The sequence below is a fragment of the Orbicella faveolata genome, unplaced genomic scaffold (genome assembly GCF_042242905.1).
Source record: "Orbicella faveolata isolate gen_17 unplaced genomic scaffold, um_ofav_v1 contig_46, whole genome shotgun sequence".
Lineage (NCBI taxonomy): Eukaryota > Metazoa > Cnidaria > Anthozoa > Scleractinia > Merulinidae > Orbicella > Orbicella faveolata.
The window spans coordinates 20774773-20796788 of record NW_028301576.1 but is presented as its reverse complement, the minus strand read 5'-3'; the positions used below and the strand labels follow the sequence as shown (position 1 = coordinate 20796788).

Genomic DNA, 22016 nt, shown 5'->3' with positions numbered 1-22016 from the left:
TTTCTTGTTTCTATTTCAAGAGGATAATATCAGTTTGAGTTGGTTTTGTTCCAATGATAACTAGAGCACACCACGATTTTTTTTTTCAAAGTCCTTTTATCGGTCGTATAATTTAGAAGGTGAACCGAATTTTCTTGCCGCCCGGCTCAGCAGAGAGTTGGCTGTCCTAACCTTTTGAAAACGAAATTCGGGGTCTCTTAGGATCGCTTGCCATTGACCGAAGCCGTGTTTTTTAAGTCCAGCTTTTAGGTATTTGTCTTCTTCAGGAGAGAACATCACATTTTTTCTTCTCGCGCCAATTTCGTTCGGCCTGAAAGCATCTTCGCGTGTTAGTCTCGGCACGCCTGCTAGACGCTCGGGTTGTTTTTTCGTGATCACTTCGACCTCGTCGGTAGAAGGAGTGTCACTATTGTCAGCATTTTGATCTTGCGAAGAGCTTGACAGGTCTGAAAGCCTCGAGCGCACTTCCATTTCTAATTCTGTTCCCCTGTCACCGTGCAATTCTTTCAAACATTTGTGTGCCTTACTAGCGACGTCACGCGATCGTTGCTTTTGATAGTGAACCCTTGCCACGACAGAGCTGTGTTTCTGATCCTCGGATATTGTGCTTTGCGCGCTGCTACTAAGTTGCCTGCAGCTTGCGGTCTCGACTATTTGTCGATAGCGAGTCGGATGAACGTACTTGCCTGTTGCATCGAAGACAAGTTTACTCATTAGTTCTCCTAGCTTGTTGTGTTGTCCTCCATTTCTCGTCACTAAAACACAATCACAGTTCGGCTTGAGCAGAGGGCGTATATGATTGATGTAGCCATCTAACACTTGCATGCTAGTCTCAGTCAGGTAAAGAGAATCGAAGCCAAACTTTCCTGCTGTTTTGAACATTTTCTGGTCGACAAATCCGCCGTTGGTTTTAGCGTTGTTCACCATCTCAACAGTTAAATATTGATATGTCATCGGGCGCGATCCTTTGACCTTGATAAACAAATATACGGCGAGAAATTTGGTAGCAAACGATAAGTCTAGTGGGGATATTGTACCTGGATCATCCTTGCATGATTTTAGCACGCTTTCGTAGCGCGGCAAATAACGCCCTACGACTTCCAAGAGCTCTTCTAGCGTAGCCCAGTGTCCCTTGGCTTCTAAGGCTTCGATATCGAGTTCGCTCGTCCATTGTAATCGCATCATCTTGGAGACGGTCTTGCGGACTCGTTTTAAGTACAGCTCTGTGGAAGATAATCCTCTTAATACCGATTCCGAAGCTCCATTGACTTTTCTGAAATCCCCTAATTCTGCAATGGCGTCCAAATAGCCTATGCGCCCTGCGTGCCCGAGATTCCACTCGTCTTGCATCATGTCAACAAATTTGAAAAGTAGATTGGGCGAACATAGACTAAAGTCAACGATTTCAAATGTAAGATCCTCCTCTTCTTCGCAACAGAATTTAAGAAACTTCAAACACTTGCTGACAATTTGGTGCGCTTGCCGATCACTATTACAACCTCCGCCACTGCCGGTGAGCCAGGACAAGAAATCTTGTGCGATTTCACTTGACATGGCAAAAGAGACAACTCTTCTAGATTTAGGTGGAATCTTGTGATCACTGACCTCCATTTTGTTGCTTTTTTGTTGGCCTGATTCAATCTGAGTGATGTCTGGCTTTTCGTCGAAATAAAAGTACCAACGATGTTTGTTCTTTGCGTGTTTTCTGCATCCTCTTGCCGTTGTAAACCCATCATGATTGCAATCTTGCACTGGACAGTGAAAAAGGCCATGAGAATCGTCTTCTTCTAAGTGAAGTCGTTTGGGTTTAGGAGATGCGTTTTCTAACTTTGACCAGTCGATTTCCACTCCTCTTTTGTTCATCTTTTAATATCTGATATGTGAAGTTTCTCGCGAGACTACTGTATTTATAATAAATAGCTGACTTGTTATCCATCTGGCCCGCTTCTCACACAATAAAACCAAACAAAGGAACAAAGGGGCAGGTCTCATCTTGTCCCAAGCTGCCCTTACCTGATTAAGCATGCAGCAGGCAAGCCAGGCTAGAAATTGAATTTGCCCTCGATCGCGCATGTTAGAATGGTAAAGTAACCTCGGAACTTGTGTTCGTGTTCACCAACGCTAAATAGGAACCCTCGTTCCCATTAAGTGACTCAAATAAAACAACGGAATGCTAGTTCCTCTTTAACTTAAAGCGGAACTAATTCCAGTTTGGAAACAAAACTATTGTTTCCATGCTTTCAGCAGAAAAAAGGACCAAAATTGCTTTTGAAAGGGACCAATTAAAACATTTGGGAACGACAAGCAGCGATTAGGAACAGCACGTTCCTAATTGCAAATAAGATAAGACTAAAGTGGAACAATCGTTCCTTAATATTGAACTCCGGAACTTACTATGCTGGTCAATGGGAACGAATTGTGTAAAAGAGAACACTCGACAAAATCGGAACCATTCGAAAAGGAACATTTGTTCCTGAAAAGATAAAAACGGAACAAAGAGTTCCCTTTACTCGCAATAAAAAAGGAACTTCGTGTTCTTGTTTAAGACAAAAGGAACCCGTTGTTCCGATTTCAGACATCGTTGTTCCTAGGACTGATTTCGGACTAAAAACAAGTTCCTATTGGTGTCTTCTAAGTTTGTTCCTTAAACAATTAGAGGAACAAAGCAGTAAAACTCGCGGAACGGTAGCTTTTCAAGAAAGCCATTATTTTTTGCGTCGCATCAATTACAATCATGATTTGAAAACTTGCTAAATTAAGGAATACGCCAACAAGGCGGGCAAAAAAATATCGACGAAAAAGATGGTGTTAAAAGCCAAAATCTCTGCTGTCATCAATTTTGGGGAATGTCAATGATAATGATACTGATAATAATAACTGACAACTGACAACTGACAAATAGCTTAAAAAATCAACTGACAACTGACATTTGTAGTCAGATTGACTAAAAACTGAGAAAAAGCTTCAGACATTGTTATTCGTTTGAAATTTATTGAAAATGTGTATTGTTTTCAGTGGAAATATTATTACTGTAACCTACTGTAAATGTAATTGTAACTGCTTCATGTTAAAGTTGTTTAGATTGTTTTTAGATCGAAACTATCAGTTCTCTATTAAGATAATTTTCTTTTAAGTCGGTTACTATTAATCATTTCCAATTTGACCCACATACTATCTGTTACATATTCCTCAATTGAAGGCCACGCCCTTCAGGAGTCAGGGAAAATCGAAATTAATCAAGACCATCGGCGACTGACAAACAGTGTATACGAAACCCATTTTTCTAATTGTAAATGGTCACAAATCTTGCACCGTATTGCTTTTCTTTGATCTCTTGGTGTTTCTGTTTTAATGACATATTTTTAAAATGTGTCACGTATTTTTATGTTAATGTAAGCATTTCTCTTCTTTTAAAAGAAATTTTGCATCCCGATAAAACGGGTGTCATATTACACCCCTAACTCCCCATAACGGCCACTCTTCTACACTTACTTTCTTCCTCTGTTCTCGAGGTGGCCGTTTGATAGGGGTCCCACTGTATTATTTTCTAAAAGGGGTCAAATAGCAGAGGTTTAAGCCATGCAAGGTATTTAGTTAGTCATTAACATTCACTGAACTGACAAATGACAAATGGGCCAAAATGTTATTGACAACTAATAAATGAGTAACATTTTAACTGAAAACTGAGATTTGCACCACTACTCCTCATCCATACCCTCTTAACACTCTTAATGTAACAAAATGCAGTGATGCAGTTTACAAATGGTTATGAGTATCTTTCATGGTCAGGCCCAATTCCTTTCGGGTGTCGACTTACAGGAGCTTAAAAACAAAAGAAAACTCTAAATAGTGAGACCTTAAATTATCTACGGCCGCCTACGGAAATGTGTGCTAACGGGAATGAGTAAATGCAGAGGTTGTATGGGAGGTGTGAAGGCGGTCGCAAGTTCGACGTATGGTGTACGATCGATTCTAATAAAATTTAAGTTTATTATCATACTGGGAGGCGCGGTGACCTCATGTTTAGTGCGCTCGTCACCGGATCGAGCGGTCGGGGCTCGAGCACTGGCCGGGGACATTGTGTTGTGTTACTGTGCAAGACACTTTACTCTCACAGTGCCTCGCTCACCCAGGCACGGTATAAATGGGTACCGGCGAACTTAATGCTGGGGGTAACCCTGCGATGGACTAGCGTCTCATCCAGGGGGGGGGGGGGGAGTAGAAATACTACTAGTCGCTTCACGCGACAGAAAACGGGATAAGCTCCGGCCTGGTGGGCCACTTGGCTCGTATGCAGACTTGCCTTTGCCTTTATTATCATACTACAAAGTGTATTATTAATCTCACAATTAATGCATGCTAGACATGTTTTACTTGTTTCTTTGTCTATTGCAGAGACTTATCGGGAAATAATATTCGGAATTTGACAGAGAATGTTTTCTCCGGTTTGGTGAACTTGGGAGTCCTGTAAGTATATCGATTAACGTTTCAAATAGTAACTGCTTAATTCTAATTACATCGTTCAAGTTGTAATATTATAGTTCCGCATTTTCCGAATTTTCCTGTCGAAAGGTTGGACAATCCCTATGATAGGTAAACTGAATGGTTTTATGATTATTTTATTTAGAAAATGAAAGACTGTTTCAGTGTTCCTATCGGGTTGTAGCAACACGCGTGGAAGTGTACAAGAACGAGAAGTTCTGTGGGAACACGAGCTGACACGCATGCACGGAGCTTAAAAATTTTGCCAAAGTTCTTACAGTGTGTTTAGTGCTGTTGTTATTTTCGGACACGAACGAAAAGCTGCATTTTAGTACGAGTTAACTAGTCAGATTGGATTTATCTTTAAGGCCGAAAAATGCATTAGTCAAAGTTTGACGTAGAATTCGATGGGAAAAAAAAGTCTTTATTTTATCGTGTTCAGAGATATTATCTGACGCAAGTGGACTGAACTTGGTAATAGAGGGGGTTTTCAAGACTTTCCAAATGGACAAAAAACGGTTTTGCATTTTTATTTTTCGTTACTCTACGTGACTGAAAGCTTAAGACTTTTGGAGTTTTCGAAATCACTTTCACTAATGTCTAATACATTCTAAGTGAGTGGAGTCGTGTCTATGTATAGTCGAGCCGTCTTCGCAGAAATCATGTCCTGAAAAACGTGAAGCTATCCTTACCGGAAGATAACACACTTTACAAGGCAAGAAGTCTCTTACTATGCTCACCAGAAGAATCATCTTAAGTGCACTTCTCTCGCCTGAAAGAAGGGAGAGACGTCGAGTCGTCATAACCCGAAACAACTCGACGAAATTTGTTGTTCAAGAAGTCGACTTAATTAATGATATGTTCTAAGCGAAACACGTGTGCAAACAAAATAAAACCGCGCATTATTGAACCAAAACAAAAGAAATGAAAAATAAAATGATGCAATGTATGTCTCGTTCTATGAACGAAAGCAGTCTCCAGTATACTTTTAGGCATGTCATACATGTTAAGCGATACCCTCATGGGCACAAATGAAACTACGAACGCGTGCAACGTATATCTCGTTCTACAAACCAGTGTACACAAATAATGTATGTTTTGCGTGAAATGCTCATGTAAACAAACAAAAGTACAAACGCATACAAAGTAAAAAAAATAATAAAATGAAAAAATAATGAATAAATAAATAAGCAAATAAATAAAAATACGTGTAACATTACTGTAAAGTGTAAACCAAGCCGAGAGAGAATTATGCTACATGAATGTATAGCTGGCGCATACAAAACGAACCTGCACTAGGCATGCCTCGTTCTATCATCGCGTACAGATTAGAAAGTGACACGTCTTTTTTTTTTTTGTGGAAATACATATGCGTATGCAATCTCTAGCTCAACACAAGAAACCTTAACGTGTATGCATGTGTATTGATCTTGTTCCAAAGGCCTGCAACGCGGAATATAAACAGGATGACGATCCAACCAGATCGTGATGACCTCCACGTCTTAGAATGTTGCGGGAATAGTAAAGAGATGGATTTAGACTAAATGAAAGTCTACCTTTAAATGGCTTTTTTCACCCTTTGTCTATGTAACTTTGCGATTTCAAAATCTTGCCTAATTAAATTTGGAAGATTAAGATTTTTTTTTTTTACTCTGCCTATTTTCGCGATTTCAAAATCTTTTGCAATTAATGTTAGCAGTTTAATTTTATTAAGAGCAGAACGACATGAAAAAAGTCATTTGCTGGGTTTGGACGGTCCACCTCGAGCGAACTTTGTTGTGGGCTTTGAAACAGCTTTTGGTCGGCTTTCGAGGTCGGGCTGTACTCAAGACCTCGCTCGGGTAAAGATATTTTTTTCGTAGGGACCTCCCCCTGGCAAATAACATATATATATATATTGATTTTTTTTCCAAGAGGGCAGGGTAACGCTATTTGATTAATTTGTAGCGAGGTCCGGATTTTCGTATCTCTGACCATGGTCAAGGTATTAAGGTGGCTAAAAGCAGTTTCCGACACTTCCAGCTGTAGATTTTGACTTGCGATTATAACCACTCTTCAACACTAGATGCTACAATAATGGTATCATAAAACTGCCCAATCATTAATGAATACATTGTTATCATTTTTGTAGCAAAATACGTTACCGTAGCAACAGTATGACCTGCTAAAAACACTCTAAGTTAGAGCTTTAGAGTTCATAAATTTAGGGTGGCACTGTACGGGTCCGCAAATGATCCCGGACCGCAAATGATCCCGGACCGGAAATGATCCCCATATTGGACCGCAAGTGATCCCGATCAAAAAATAAGGAATGGCATGGATTTATATCAGAGGAAGGTGAGAACATATTCAAAAATTATGAACTAAAAAACATGTTTTATCATTTTTATAAAAAAAAAATATTCCACAGTTGCTGTTCTGTTCTTCGAACGGTTCAGATCGTTTTCACTGTCTCGCAATAAAATAATAATAATAATAATAATAATAATAATAATAAAAAATCGAAATCCAACCAATGGAAAAAGCTAAGAAATTGTGATGTACGCTATAGAAGATAACTAAATAAGACACTTCTCCAAGTTGTAGGCCAGTGCATTTCCCCAAACTTCAGAAATTCGTCGTAAATGTTTCCCAGAAATTTACGGAGCCCAGTAAGAAAACGCCATGTTGATATACATCCGTGGTACACCAATATGGCGGCCGAATATAGTGTAAACATCTGGAACTTACTTTGGCTTTCTAGGCGACTGATTATCAGTACTAAACAAATAAGCATTTACCAGTCCGGAATGTCCCAATAAATTAGGACATCTGTGATGTCACGAAACTCACGTTTCAACCAATGAGAATGCGTGTTTTGATTGGAGTGTTGTGTTTCACAACAAACCAAGAGATTCAAGATGGCGGACAAAGAGAGTCGCGAATACTTTCCAATGCCATGAATGCGGGCCTTCAGGAGGTATATATTTATCTCGAATTGAGTTAAATACTGTCCAAATTATAAAATAAAAGGAAAGTTTGTGTTCGCGCCATGTCACAGACAATTCTGCCCAGATAACAATTATCTTCGGACCGAAGGAAACACCACAGAGCGCAATGCGGACGACGTATGACGAGCTGCTGTTATCATTCTTTGGAAAGAGACCGTACAATCGGTAAGCATCTTTACTCTGCATTTTTCTAAGCACAGAAATGATTGATAGAGAATTGAGGCTTTCCTCTTATCTAGGGATTATCGGGCCGAAATCGACAGCACGCGCGTGTTCTTATATGCCAGCAAAGATAAATTGTAGATGTCCAAAATGTTATACGTTTTGGCTTAATCGAGGAAATGAAATCATCATTAAAACAGAATTTTCAATAACGCATACGAGTGAGAAATTCTTGTCCTTTTATACAAAATAAACTAAGCTAGAAAAAATGTATCCAAAATTTTAGTGTTGTCAGATGCAGGGATAGCCAAAAATTCTGTTAATATATTCTTTGTAAATCTGAAATTTCTCCATTTTGGTATTTGTTTCAAATATTTCTTGTATCTATTTGTTACTGTGCTAAAAGATATCATGTCTGATTTTCACATTTAAATTATGAAAACTTACATATAATTGCTGACTTTCACAAGTTATTTACCCAAAAATATCAAAATATAATTCCTGGACAGGCTGACAAGGTAGCATTCACAATCCATCCACATGTCCCAAGGTTTTATTATATATTTATTTAAAGTATACAAAACAAATTCAGTCTTTAAAGTGAAATCCATCTTATTTTATTCACTCTTTAGGTACTCTCAACCTTGAATTTGCCTCTTAGCAGAATGCAGGACCTGAAACAAATCACAAGCACTTAGAAGATTATTACATTGCTTACAGATGTCAATATTTTTACAAATGTATTTTTCGTTTTAACATATGAATTTTTTTTGAATGTAGTTACCACATTAGTCTCACTAAATAAGAGATTGCCCTCAAGTGGTCTGATAACTCTTATGTTTTGTATTTTTTATTACATATTCTTAACCAAACTGATATGTTTCCTGTTCACAACCAATTAATGTTTTGCATTAGTTTCACAATTAGTAATGTTCAACACTCGACACTACATTCTAAACTCTCGTACCTTTTCAGTCTTTGCGTTCATAAAAATTATTTTACAAAAACATTACTTTCTGGTACATTCAAGCTTCACGGGGAGGTGAAAAGAATCATCATCTACTAGGAACAGCTGCGGTGTGTATAGTTTTTGAAAAATGCCAAAACAAAGAGTACAATGCCCCCTACAAACCTTAACTTACATGTTTGCATGGCCCTCAACCTCTGGTAAATGAGCACAAACAATCTCTCTACCTTTGTACCATTCCTTGGGATATTGATAGCATCCATTTACAGGGAATCACTGCACTACCCCTGGCCTGTCTGTTTCGCTGCCACTTCTGTGCTGTAGGAGGTTTTCAACAGGCTGCTGGCTGTCCAGTGATAAAACTGGGGTGCACATTCGGTGAATCCACCAAAACAGAGACCTCCCAAATTTGTTTAATTTCGTCCGCGTACTTAGCGACGTCTTATTTCCTCTCTTTTCCCTTTGTTTTTTCCCCAAAAATTCGGCAAAGTGCCTCGAGCAGTCGAGTATGCTCTTCCATGTACTTAAGAGAGAGAAACTGAAAACAACTGTCATAAAAATGAAGGAACGATGCATTACTCAAGCCTTATAACAACAGCGGTTCAGGTACACTTGTAACGCCTCAAATTCAAAGAGAGTTTACAAAATATCGAAGTTGTTTACAACCGTGTAATTTGGCATGATGAAACTTTAACAACACTAGAACCAGTAAAAAATATACACAGCTCAATGAAAAATACGTGAATACTAGAAAATAACGCGTGCACTTTACTAACCTTAATATTTGGCCACAAAATCGCGTCGACATCGTCGCTTGACACCACAAAAACTCAATGATTAGAAGACAGTCAACGTTCTCCCACTACCAAAATGGCGGCTTATTCTCCTTCTCAACGTTTGGTCGCAAAAAGTCCTGGATAATGCTGGCCAGACTCTATGCGAGACTGGAAACAACATATTTTCTTGGTCCGCACAAAAGGTCCGCCATTTTCCCTGCTAACAATAGCTTCATGACGTCATGACTGTCCTAATTTATCGGGATAATCCGGACTGTTTACATAAGGACTTTTCCTAATGCTCTAACTTCTAAAACTGCTCAAAATCATGAGATAAGTATATATTTTTCAACAAACTGAACTCGATCGTGGCCTTGTGTCACGCAACCTCCATAACCCTGAAATTCAAAATGCTCTGGTTTCCAAACAAAGCACACTAATTGTAAACAGATATAAATATACGGCCTCTTATGCCTGATGAGGATAAAAACACGTCACGTGAAGACGATCTATTGAATTAGAAGTCTTAGAAAAACACATACTTGTAAAATTCCCGAAATCCTGGTCGCGATAGTATCAAACGTCTATCAAACAGCTAACTTGTCAAAACGAAGTGCGAGCCTTGGCCTTGCTTGGTCATTAAGCTGAACTTCATAACTATAGCTTGGAATTTTGGCTTCTTAGAATACTCAAGTAGTCATTTCCGAGGAATTAAAGCCAAAATACGGCCAAGGAAGAATTACAAAATAAATTTGTTCAAATTTCCAGTGCTACACACTAGGTGTTTTACAGAGTGATGAAGCGTTGTAGGCTTGTGGGTCTGTTCAGGTGACAGCGCTTTCCTTAATAGTTGCTTCATGGTTAGATTTTAGTTTAAAACTTTAGACGAGTGGCGTTAATGGGTGATAAAATGTGATTTTACTATAACACCGAAATATCAATGCTTAACAAAGGAGGATATGTAGCGTATGCTGCACTGATCATAATTTTACTGAGAATTGCAAAGAAATGCAAGCCAAGTCGTGTTTTGATGATTGAGTGGTATATTCATAACATCGTAGTTAGCAACAAAATTTAGTCGAAAGTATGAAAAAAAGCAAGTTGTCAGCCATTATAATTATAAGATGGCTTTAATAAAAACATCGGTATTCACGTACGTCCGGCGCCAATTCTCTATCCACACCATCCCACCATCCATGCCATTCCTTATTTTTTGATCGGGATCATTTGCGGTCCAAAAGGGGGATCATTTCCGGTCCGGGATCATTTGCAGTCCAATTTGGGGATCATTTACGGACCCGTACAGCTCTGAACCCTATATGTAGAGATTTTTTTAAAACTTTGCCAAAAGTTGCCTCTCATCATACTTATCTAAACTTGATAGTATAACAGCCGTTTTTGAATTATGCGCCCCTATAGCTCTAATTACGTTATTTTTAACCAGGTTATACTGTTGCTATGGCAACCTATTTACGAAAATGATTACAACGTGTTAACAAATAATTGGGCGGTCGTGTGGTACCATGATTGTAGCATCAAGTAATAAAGAGTAGTTATAATGTCCCATCAAAATCTAAGTGCTGAAAACTGTTTTGAGCCACCTAAAACGGCGAGAAAAGGCGGGTGAAATTTGTCGTGTTGATCAATGTTCGTGAGCAAACCAGCGGTAATTGCCTACCTTTGCCGTTTTCACACTTTTTATCGTTGATCAATCCACACAAGGTTATCTCTATTTACTTTAAAATGGCAAAAAAAGTCACTGTAAGTAAATTCAAACGAGTGTTGTTTGTTTATTTGTTTGTAGCTCAGCGCTGTAATTGCGCGTAATCTTGTGTTTCTCAAGGCGTACAATTTTAAATTATAAAAACTAAGTCAATTTCAGTCGAGTTTACCACTTTGATCATTGGTTGGTTAAGAGGTGAACTAAATGCAAAAAATTTCAGTTTGTAAGATACGTATCTGTTCTTTCCTATATGCGTTTGCGATGTCTAGTATCTAAGTGACACGCTGCGAGGATTATTTAGGAATGGTGTGTAGACGGCACGTAAGCCGATTCAGAGACAGTGGCTAAAACGAAACCACTTAAGCTTGAGACAAAAAAAAAAAAAAAAAAAACAGCCAAAAAACAGGTGGAATCTTGTGATCACTGACCTCCATTTTGTTGCTTTTTTGTTGGCCTGATTCAATCTGAGTGATGTCTGGCTTTTCGTCGAAATAAAAGTACCAACGATGTTTGTTCTTTGCGTGTTTTCTGCATCCTCTTGCCGTTGTAAACCCATCATGATTGCAATCTTGCACTGGACAGTGAAAAAGGCCATGAGAATCGTCTTCTTCTAAGTGAAGTCGTTTGGGTTTAGGAGATGCGTTTTCTAACTTTGACCAGTCGATTTCCACTCCTCTTTTGTTCATCTTTTAATATCTGATATGTGAAGTTTCTCGCGAGACTACTGTATTTATAATAAATAGCTGACTTGTTATCCATCTGGCCCGCTTCTCACACAATAAAACCAAACAAAGGAACAAAGGGGCAGGTCTCATCTTGTCCCAAGCTGCCCTTACCTGATTAAGCATGCAGCAGGCAAGCCAGGCTAGAAATTGAATTTGCCCTCGATCGCGCATGTTAGAATGGTAAAGTAACCTCGGAACTTGTGTTCGTGTTCACCAACGCTAAATAGGAACCCTCGTTCCCATTAAGTGACTCAAATAAAACAACGGAATGCTAGTTCCTCTTTAACTTAAAGCGGAACTAATTCCAGTTTGGAAACAAAACTATTGTTTCCATGCTTTCAGCAGAAAAAAGGACCAAAATTGCTTTTGAAAGGGACCAATTAAAACATTTGGGAACGACAAGCAGCGATTAGGAACAGCACGTTCCTAATTGCAAATAAGATAAGACTAAAGTGGAACAATCGTTCCTTAATATTGAACTCCGGAACTTACTATGCTGGTCAATGGGAACGAATTGTGTAAAAGAGAACACTCGACAAAATCGGAACCATTCGAAAAGGAACATTTGTTCCTGAAAAGATAAAAACGGAACAAAGAGTTCCCTTTACTCGCAATAAAAAAGGAACTTCGTGTTCTTGTTTAAGACAAAAGGAACCCGTTGTTCCGATTTCAGACATCGTTGTTCCTAGGACTGATTTCGGACTAAAAACAAGTTCCTATTGGTGTCTTCTAAGTTTGTTCCTTAAACAATTAGAGGAACAAAGCAGTAAAACTCGCGGAACGGTAGCTTTTCAAGAAAGCCATTATTTTTTGCGTCGCATCAATTACAATCATGATTTGAAAACTTGCTAAATTAAGGAATACGCCAACAAGGCGGGCAAAAAAATATCGACGAAAAAGATGGTGTTAAAAGCCAAAATCTCTGCTGTCATCAATTTTGGGGAATGTCAATGATAATGATACTGATAATAATAACTGACAACTGACAACTGACAAATAGCTTAAAAAATCAACTGACAACTGACATTTGTAGTCAGATTGACTAAAAACTGAGAAAAAGCTTCAGACATTGTTATTCGTTTGAAATTTATTGAAAATGTGTATTGTTTTCAGTGGAAATATTATTACTGTAACCTACTGTAAATGTAATTGTAACTGCTTCATGTTAAAGTTGTTTAGATTGTTTTTAGATCGAAACTATCAGTTCTCTATTAAGATAATTTTCTTTTAAGTCGGTTACTATTAATCATTTCCAATTTGACCCACATACTATCTGTTACATATTCCTCAATTGAAGGCCACGCCCTTCAGGAGTCAGGGAAAATCGAAATTAATCAAGACCATCGGCGACTGACAAACAGTGTATACGAAACCCATTTTTCTAATTGTAAATGGTCACAAATCTTGCACCGTATTGCTTTTCTTTGATCTCTTGGTGTTTCTGTTTTAATGACATATTTTTAAAATGTGTCACGTATTTTTATGTTAATGTAAGCATTTCTCTTCTTTTAAAAGAAATTTTGCATCCCGATAAAACGGGTGTCATATTACACCCCTAACTCCCCATAACGGCCACTCTTCTACACTTACTTTCTTCCTCTGTTCTCGAGGTGGCCGTTTGATAGGGGTCCCACTGTATTATTTTCTAAAAGGGGTCAAATAGCAGAGGTTTAAGCCATGCAAGGTATTTAGTTAGTCATTAACATTCACTGAACTGACAAATGACAAATGGGCCAAAATGTTATTGACAACTAATAAATGAGTAACATTTTAACTGAAAACTGAGATTTGCACCACTACTCCTCATCCATACCCTCTTAACACTCTTAATGTAACAAAATGCAGTGATGCAGTTTACAAATGGTTATGAGTATCTTTCATGGTCAGGCCCAATTCCTTTCGGGTGTCGACTTACAGGAGCTTAAAAACAAAAGAAAACTCTAAATAGTGAGACCTTAAATTATCTACGGCCGCCTACGGAAATGTGTGCTAACGGGAATGAGTAAATGCAGAGGTTGTATGGGAGGTGTGAAGGCGGTCGCAAGTTCGACGTATGGTGTACGATCGATTCTAATAAAATTTAAGTTTATTATCATACTGGGAGGCGCGGTGACCTCATGTTTAGTGCGCTCGTCACCGGATCGAGCGGTCGGGGCTCGAGCACTGGCCGGGGACATTGTGTTGTGTTACTGTGCAAGACACTTTACTCTCACAGTGCCTCGCTCACCCAGGCACGGTATAAATGGGTACCGGCGAACTTAATGCTGGGGGTAACCCTGCGATGGACTAGCGTCTCATCCAGGGGGGGGGGGGGGAGTAGAAATACTACTAGTCGCTTCACGCGACAGAAAACGGGATAAGCTCCGGCCTGGTGGGCCACTTGGCTCGTATGCAGACTTGCCTTTGCCTTTATTATCATACTACAAAGTGTATTATTAATCTCACAATTAATGCATGCTAGACATGTTTTACTTGTTTCTTTGTCTATTGCAGAGACTTATCGGGAAATAATATTCGGAATTTGACAGAGAATGTTTTCTCCGGTTTGGTGAACTTGGGAGTCCTGTAAGTATATCGATTAACGTTTCAAATAGTAACTGCTTAATTCTAATTACATCGTTCAAGTTGTAATATTATAGTTCCGCATTTTCCGAATTTTCCTGTCGAAAGGTTGGACAATCCCTATGATAGGTAAACTGAATGGTTTTATGATTATTTTATTTAGAAAATGAAAGACTGTTTCAGTGTTCCTATCGGGTTGTAGCAACACGCGTGGAAGTGTACAAGAACGAGAAGTTCTGTGGGAACACGAGCTGACACGCATGCACGGAGCTTAAAAATTTTGCCAAAGTTCTTACAGTGTGTTTAGTGCTGTTGTTATTTTCGGACACGAACGAAAAGCTGCATTTTAGTACGAGTTAACTAGTCAGATTGGATTTATCTTTAAGGCCGAAAAATGCATTAGTCAAAGTTTGACGTAGAATTCGATGGGAAAAAAAAGTCTTTATTTTATCGTGTTCAGAGATATTATCTGACGCAAGTGGACTGAACTTGGTAATAGAGGGGGTTTTCAAGACTTTCCAAATGGACAAAAAACGGTTTTGCATTTTTATTTTTCGTTACTCTACGTGACTGAAAGCTTAAGACTTTTGGAGTTTTCGAAATCACTTTCACTAATGTCTAATACATTCTAAGTGAGTGGAGTCGTGTCTATGTATAGTCGAGCCGTCTTCGCAGAAATCATGTCCTGAAAAACGTGAAGCTATCCTTACCGGAAGATAACACACTTTACAAGGCAAGAAGTCTCTTACTATGCTCACCAGAAGAATCATCTTAAGTGCACTTCTCTCGCCTGAAAGAAGGGAGAGACGTCGAGTCGTCATAACCCGAAACAACTCGACGAAATTTGTTGTTCAAGAAGTCGACTTAATTAATGATATGTTCTAAGCGAAACACGTGTGCAAACAAAATAAAACCGCGCATTATTGAACCAAAACAAAAGAAATGAAAAATAAAATGATGCAATGTATGTCTCGTTCTATGAACGAAAGCAGTCTCCAGTATACTTTTAGGCATGTCATACATGTTAAGCGATACCCTCATGGGCACAAATGAAACTACGAACGCGTGCAACGTATATCTCGTTCTACAAACCAGTGTACACAAATAATGTATGTTTTGCGTGAAATGCTCATGTAAACAAACAAAAGTACAAACGCATACAAAGTAAAAAAAATAATAAAATGAAAAAATAATGAATAAATAAATAAGCAAATAAATAAAAATACGTGTAACATTACTGTAAAGTGTAAACCAAGCCGAGAGAGAATTATGCTACATGAATGTATAGCTGGCGCATACAAAACGAACCTGCACTAGGCATGCCTCGTTCTATCATCGCGTACAGATTAGAAAGTGACACGTCTTTTTTTTTTTGTGGAAATACATATGCGTATGCAATCTCTAGCTCAACACAAGAAACCTTAACGTGTATGCATGTGTATTGATCTTGTTCCAAAGGCCTGCAACGCGGAATATAAACAGAATGACGATCCAACCAGATCGTGATGACCTCCACGTCTTAGAATGTTGCGGGAATAGTAAAGAGATGGATTTAGACTAAATGAAAGTCTACCTTTAAATGGCTTTTTTTACCCTTTGTCTATGTAACTTTGCGATTTCAAAATCTTGCCTAATTAAATTTGGAAGATTAAGATTTTTTTTTTTACTCTGCCTATTTTCGCGATTTCAAAATCTTTTGCAATTAATGTTAGCAGTTTAATTTTATTAAGAGCAGAACGACATGAAAAAAGTCATTTGCTGGGTTTGGACGGTCCACCTCGAGCGAACTTTGTTGTGGGCTTTGAAACAGCTTTTGGTCGGCTTTCGAGGTCGGGCTGTACTCAATACCTCGCTTGGGTAAAGATATTTTTTTCGTAGGGACCTCCCCCTGGCAAATAACATATATATATATATATATATATATATATATATATATATATATATATATATATATATATATATATATATATATATAGATTTTTTTTTCCAAGACGGCAGGGTAACGCTATTTGATTAATTTGTAGCGAGGTCCGGATTTTCCTATCTCTGACCATGGTCAAGGTATTAAGGTGGCTAAAAACAGTTTCCGACACTTCCAGCTGTAGATTTTGACTTGCGATTATAACCACTCTTCAACACTAGATGCTACAATCATGGTATCATAAAACTGCCCAATCACTAATGAATACATTGTTATCATTTTTGTAGCAAAATACGTTACCGTAGCAACAGTATGACCTGCTAAAAACACTCTAAGTTAGAGCTTTAGGGGCTTATAATTCAAAAACGGCACAGTAAATTTTTTTTATATTATCAAATTTTGATAAGCATGATAAGACGCAACTTTTGGCAAAGTTTTTTTTTTTAAATATGCACATAGGGTTCAGAGCCACCTTAAGAGTTCATAAATTTAGGGTGGCTCTGTACGGGTCCGCAAATGATCCCGGACCGCAAATGATCCCCAAATTAAACCGCAAATGATCCCGGACCGGAAATGATCCCCATATTGGACCGCAAGTGATCCCGATCAAAAAATAAGGAATGGCATGAATTTATATCAGAGGAAGGTGAGAACATATTCAAAAATTATGAACTAAAAAACATGTTTTATCATTTTTATAAAAAAAAAATATTCCAAAGTTGCTGTTCTGTTCTTCGAACGGTTCAGATCGTTTTCACTGTCTCGCAATAAAATAATAATAATAATAATAATAATAATAATAATAATAACTTGAATAATAAATCGAAATCCAACCAATGGAAAAAGCTAAGAAATTGTGATGTACGCTATAGAAGATAACTAAATAAGACACTTCTCCAAGTTGTAGGCCAGTGCATTTCCCCAAACTTCAGAAATTCGTCGTAAATGTTTCCCAGAAATTTACGGAGCCCAGTAAGAAAACGCCATGTTGATATACATCCGTGGTACACCAATATGGCGGCCGAATATAGTGTAAACATCTGGAACTTACTTTGGCTTTCTAGGCGACTGATTATCAGTACTAAACAAATAAGCATTTACCAGTCCGGAATGTCCCAATAAATTAGGACATCTGTGATGTCACGAAACTCACGTTTCAACCAATGAGAATGCGTGTTTTGATTGGAGTGTTGTGTTTCACAACAAACCAAGAGATTCAAGATGGCGGACAAAGAGAGTCGCGAATACTTTCCAATGCCATGAATGCGGGCCTTCAGGAGGTATATATTTATCTCGAATTGAGTTAAATACTGTCCAAATTATAAAATAAAAGGAAAGTTTGTGTTCGCGCCATGTCACAGACAATTCTGCCCAGATAACAATTATCTTCGGACCGAAGGAAACACCACAGAGCGCAATGCGGACGACGTATGACGAGCTGCTGTTATCATTCTTTGGAAAGAGACCGTACAATCGGTAAGCATCTTTACTCTGCATTTTTCTAAGCACAGAAATGATTGATAGAGAATTGAGGCTTTCCTCTTATCTAGGGATTATCGGGCCGAAATCGACAGCACGCGCGTGTTCTTATATGCCAGCAAAGATAAATTGTAGATGTCCAAAATGTTATACGTTTTGGCTTAATCGAGGAAATGAAATCATCATTAAAACAGAATTTTCAATAACGCATACGAGTGAGAAATTCTTGTCCTTTTATACAAAATAAACTAAGCTAGAAAAAATGTATCCAAAATTTTAGTGTTGTCAGATGCAGGGATAGCCAAAAATTCTGTTAATATATTCTTTGTAAATCTGAAATTTCTCCATTTTGGTATTTGTTTCAAATATTTCTTGTATCTATTTGTTACTGTGCTAAAAGATATCATGTCTGATTTTCACATTTAAATTATGAAAACTTACATATAATTGCTGACTTTCACAAGTTATTTACCCAAAAATATCAAAATATAATTCCTGGACAGGCTGACAAGGTAGCATTCACAATCCATCCACATGTCCCAAGGTTTTATTATATATTTATTTAAAGTATACAAAACAAATTCAGTCTTTAAAGTGAAATCCATCTTATTTTATTCACTCTTTAGGTACTCTCAACCTTGAATTTGCCTCTTAGCAGAATGCAGGACCTGAAACAAATCACAAGCACTTAGAAGATTATTACATTGCTTACAGATGTCAATATTTTTACAAATGTATTTTTCGTTTTAACATATGAATTTATTTTGAATGTAGTTACCACATTAGTCTCACTAAATAAGAGATTGCCCTCAAGTGGTCTGATAACTCTTATGTTTTGTATTTTTTATTACATATTCTTAACCAAACTGATATGTTTCCCGTTCACAACCAATTAATGTTTTGCATTAGTTTCACAATTAGTAATGTTCAACACTCGACACTACATTCTAAACTCTCGTACCTTTTCAGTCTTTGCGTTCATAACAATTATTTTACAAAAACATTACTTTCTGGTACATTCAAGCTTCACGGGGAGGTGAAAAGAATCATCATCTACTAGGAACAGCTGCGGTGTGTATAGTTTTTGAAAAATGCCAAAACAAAGAGTACAATGCCCCCTACAAACCTTAACTTACATGTTTGCATGGCCCTCAACCTCTGGTAAATGAGCACAAACAATCTCTCTACCCTTTGTGCCATTCCTTGGGATACTGATAGCATCCATTTACAGGGAATCACTGCACTACCCCTGGCTTGTCTGTTTCGCTGCCACTTCTGTGCTGTAGGAGGTTTTCAACAGGCTGCTGGCTGTCCAGTGATAAAACTGGGGTGCACATTCGGTGAATCCACCAAAACAGAGACCTCCCAAATTTGTTTAATTTCGTCTGCGTACTTAGCGACGTCTTATTTCCTCTCTTTTCCCTTTGTTTTTTCCCCAAAAATTCGGCAAAGTGCCTCGAGCAGTCGAGTATGCTCTTCCATGTACTTAAGAGAGAGAAATTGAAAACAACTGTCATAAAAATGAAGGAACGATGCATTACTCAAGCCTTATAACAACAGCGGTTCAGGTACACTTGTAACGCCTCAAATTCAAAGAGAGTTTACAAAATATCGAAGTTGTTTACAACCGTGTAATTTGGCATGATGAAACTTTAACAACACTAGAACCAGTAAAAAATATACACAGCTCAATGAAAAATACGTGAATACTAGAAAATAACGCGTACACTTTACTAACCTTAATATTTGGCCACAAAATCGCGTCGACATCGTCGCTTGACACCACAAAAACTCAATGATTAGAAGACAGTCAACGTTCTCCCACTACCAAAATGGCGGCTTATTCTCCTTCTCAACGTTTGGTCGCAAAAAGTCCTGGATAATGCTGGCCAGACTCTATGCGAGACTGGAAACAACATATTTTCTTGGTCCGCACAAAAGGTCCGCCATTTTCCCTGCTAACAATAGCTTCATGACGTCATGACTGTCCTAATTTATCGGGATATTCCGGACTGTTTACATAAGGACTTTTTCTAATGCTCTAACTTCTAAAACTGCTCAAAATCATGAGATAAGTATATATTTTTCAACAAACTGAACTCGATCGTGGCCTTGTGTCACGCAACCTCCATAACCCTGAAATTCAAAATGCTCTGGTTTCCAAACAAAGCACACTAATTGTAAACAGATATAAATATACGGCCTCTTATGCCTGATGAGGATAAAAACACGTCACGTGAAGACGATCTATTGAATTAGAAGTCTTAGAAAAACACATACTTGTAAAATTCCCGAAATCCTGGTCGCGATAGTATCAAACGTCTATCAAACAGCTAACTTGTCAAAACGAAGTGCGAGCCTTGGCCTTGCTTGGTCATTAAGCTGAACTTCATAACTATAGCTTGGAATTTTGGCTTCTTAGAATACTCAAGTAGTCATTTCCGAGGAATTAAAGCCAAAATACGGCCAAGGAAGAATTACAAAATAAATTTGTTCAAATTTCCAGTGCTACACACTAGGTGTTTTACAGAGTGATGAAGCGTTGTAGGCTTGTGGGTCTGTTCAGGTGACAGCGCTTTCCTTAATAGTTGTTTCATGGTTAGATTTTAGTTTAAAACTTTAGACGAGTGGCGTTAATGGGTGATAAAATGTGATTTTACTATAACACCGAAATATCAATGCTTAACAAAGGAGGATATGTAGCGTATGCTGCACTGATCATAATTTTACTGAGAATTGCAAAGAAATGCAAGCCAAGTCGTGTTTTGATGATTGAGTGGTATATTCATAACATCGTAGTTAGCAACAAAATTTAGTCGAAAGTATGAAAAAAAGCAAGTTGTAAGCCATTATAATTATAAGATGGCTTTAATAAAAACATCGGTATTCACGTACGTCCGGCGCCAATTCTCTATCCACACCATCCCACCATCCATGCCATTCCTTATTTTTTGATCGGGATCATTTGCGGTCCAAAATGGGGATCATTTCCGGTCCGGGATCATTTACGGTCCAATTTGGGGATAATTTACGGACCCGTACAGCTCTGAACCCTATATGTAGAGATTTTTTTAAAACTTTGCCAAAAGTTGCCCCTCATCATACTTATCTAAACTTGATAGTATAACAGCCGTTTTTGAATTATGCGCCCCTATAGCTCTAATTACGTTATTTTTAACCAGGTTATACTGTTGCTATGGCAACCTATTTACGAAAATGATTACAACGTGTTAACAAATAATTGGGCGGTCGTGTGGTACCATGATTGTAGCATCAAGTAATAAAGAGTAGTTATAATGTCCCATCAAAATCTAAGTGCTGGAAACTGTTTTGAGCCACCTAAAACGGCGAGAAAAGGCGGGTGAAATTTGTCGTGTTGATCAATGTTCGTGAGCAAACTAGCGGTAATTGCCTACCTTTGCCGTTTTCACACTTTTTATCGTTGATCAATCCACACAAGGTTATCTCTATTTACTTTAAAACGGCAAAAAAAGTCATTGTAAGTAAATTCAAACGAGTGTTGTTTGTTTATTTGTTTGTAGCTCAGCGCTGTAATTGCGCGTAATCTTGTGTTTCTCAAGGCGTACAATTTTAAATTATAAAAACTAAGTCAATTTCAGTCGAGTTTACCGCTTTGATCATTGGTTGGTTAAGAGGTGAACTAAATGCAAAAAATTTCAGTTTGTAAGATACGTATCTGTTCTTTCCTATATGCGTTTGCGATGTCTAGTATCTAAGTGAGACGCTGCGAGGATTATTTAGGAATGGTGTGTAGACGGCACGTAAGCCGATTCAGAGACAGTGGCTAAAACGAAACCACTTAAGCTTGAGACAAAAAAAAAAAAAAAAAACAGCCAAAAAACAAACGTGCTTTTCGCCGGCTCAGGGTCGGTCCGTATAGTGAAAAGCTGTGATTTCGAGCTCGAAATTGCTAATCTCCGCCTGCTGCCTCGGGCAGCATTTTCAAGGCCTCGGTCACAGTTCTTCACTTGATGAACCAGCCCCAAGCCGGAAAATAACATATATATCACAAACATATAAAGCAAAGGCAAAATCGTTTTCTTACAACATGCCTGTGTATTATAGTACCCTACAGAGACAATACTCAGCTTAAAATTGAACAGATTAGCTGGTTGGTTATTCTCATACCCATTGTCTAGTATTTCCTTTATAACGCACCTAACATTTGCTCCCGTTCAGTCGTTGATAACATGTTTCCCGTTACTATA

The 22016-nt window shown here is 38.1% G+C and overlaps 1 protein-coding gene and 4 long non-coding RNA genes across 7 annotated transcripts; 2 read left to right on the top strand and 3 right to left on the bottom strand.

Annotated features, from left to right (window-relative positions):
- LOC149098819 (uncharacterized) lies at positions 1–2858 on the bottom strand. The gene has a single exon (XM_089277026.1). It carries the CDS (start codon positions 1861–1863, stop codon positions 97–99), a length of 1767 nt encoding a protein of 588 aa, XP_089133152.1. The 5' UTR covers positions 1864–2858; the 3' UTR covers positions 1–96.
- A 4146-nt stretch (positions 2859–7004) lies between these two features.
- LOC149098818 (uncharacterized) lies at positions 7005–8465 on the top strand. 2 transcript variants are annotated; one of them, XR_016203493.1, is made up of 3 exons: positions 7165–7441; positions 7523–7637; positions 8267–8465. It is a non-coding gene; the product is annotated as an uncharacterized LOC149098818 (long non-coding RNA). The 2 variants fall into 2 exon arrangements; XR_016203492.1 differs by having other exon boundaries at positions 7005–7637.
- Positions 8466–9009: 544 nt separating this feature from the next.
- On the bottom strand, positions 9010–10535 carry LOC149098817 (uncharacterized). Its single transcript, XR_016203498.1, has 2 exons — positions 9378–10535; positions 9010–9124 (listed from the first exon to the last, which is right to left on the bottom strand). It is a non-coding gene; the product is annotated as an uncharacterized LOC149098817 (long non-coding RNA).
- A 6780-nt stretch (positions 10536–17315) lies between these two features.
- Positions 17316–18612, top strand: LOC149098816 (uncharacterized). Its single transcript, XR_016203491.1, has 3 exons — positions 17316–17588; positions 17670–17784; positions 18414–18612. It is a non-coding gene; the product is annotated as an uncharacterized LOC149098816 (long non-coding RNA).
- LOC149098815 (uncharacterized) lies at positions 18319–19880 on the bottom strand. Of its 2 annotated transcripts, none has more exons than XR_016203497.1 (2): positions 18914–19880; positions 18319–18455 (listed from the first exon to the last, which is right to left on the bottom strand). It is a non-coding gene; the product is annotated as an uncharacterized LOC149098815 (long non-coding RNA). The 2 variants fall into 2 exon arrangements; XR_016203496.1 differs by having other exon boundaries at positions 18924–19880.
- Between the last annotated feature and the right edge of the window lie 2136 nt (positions 19881–22016).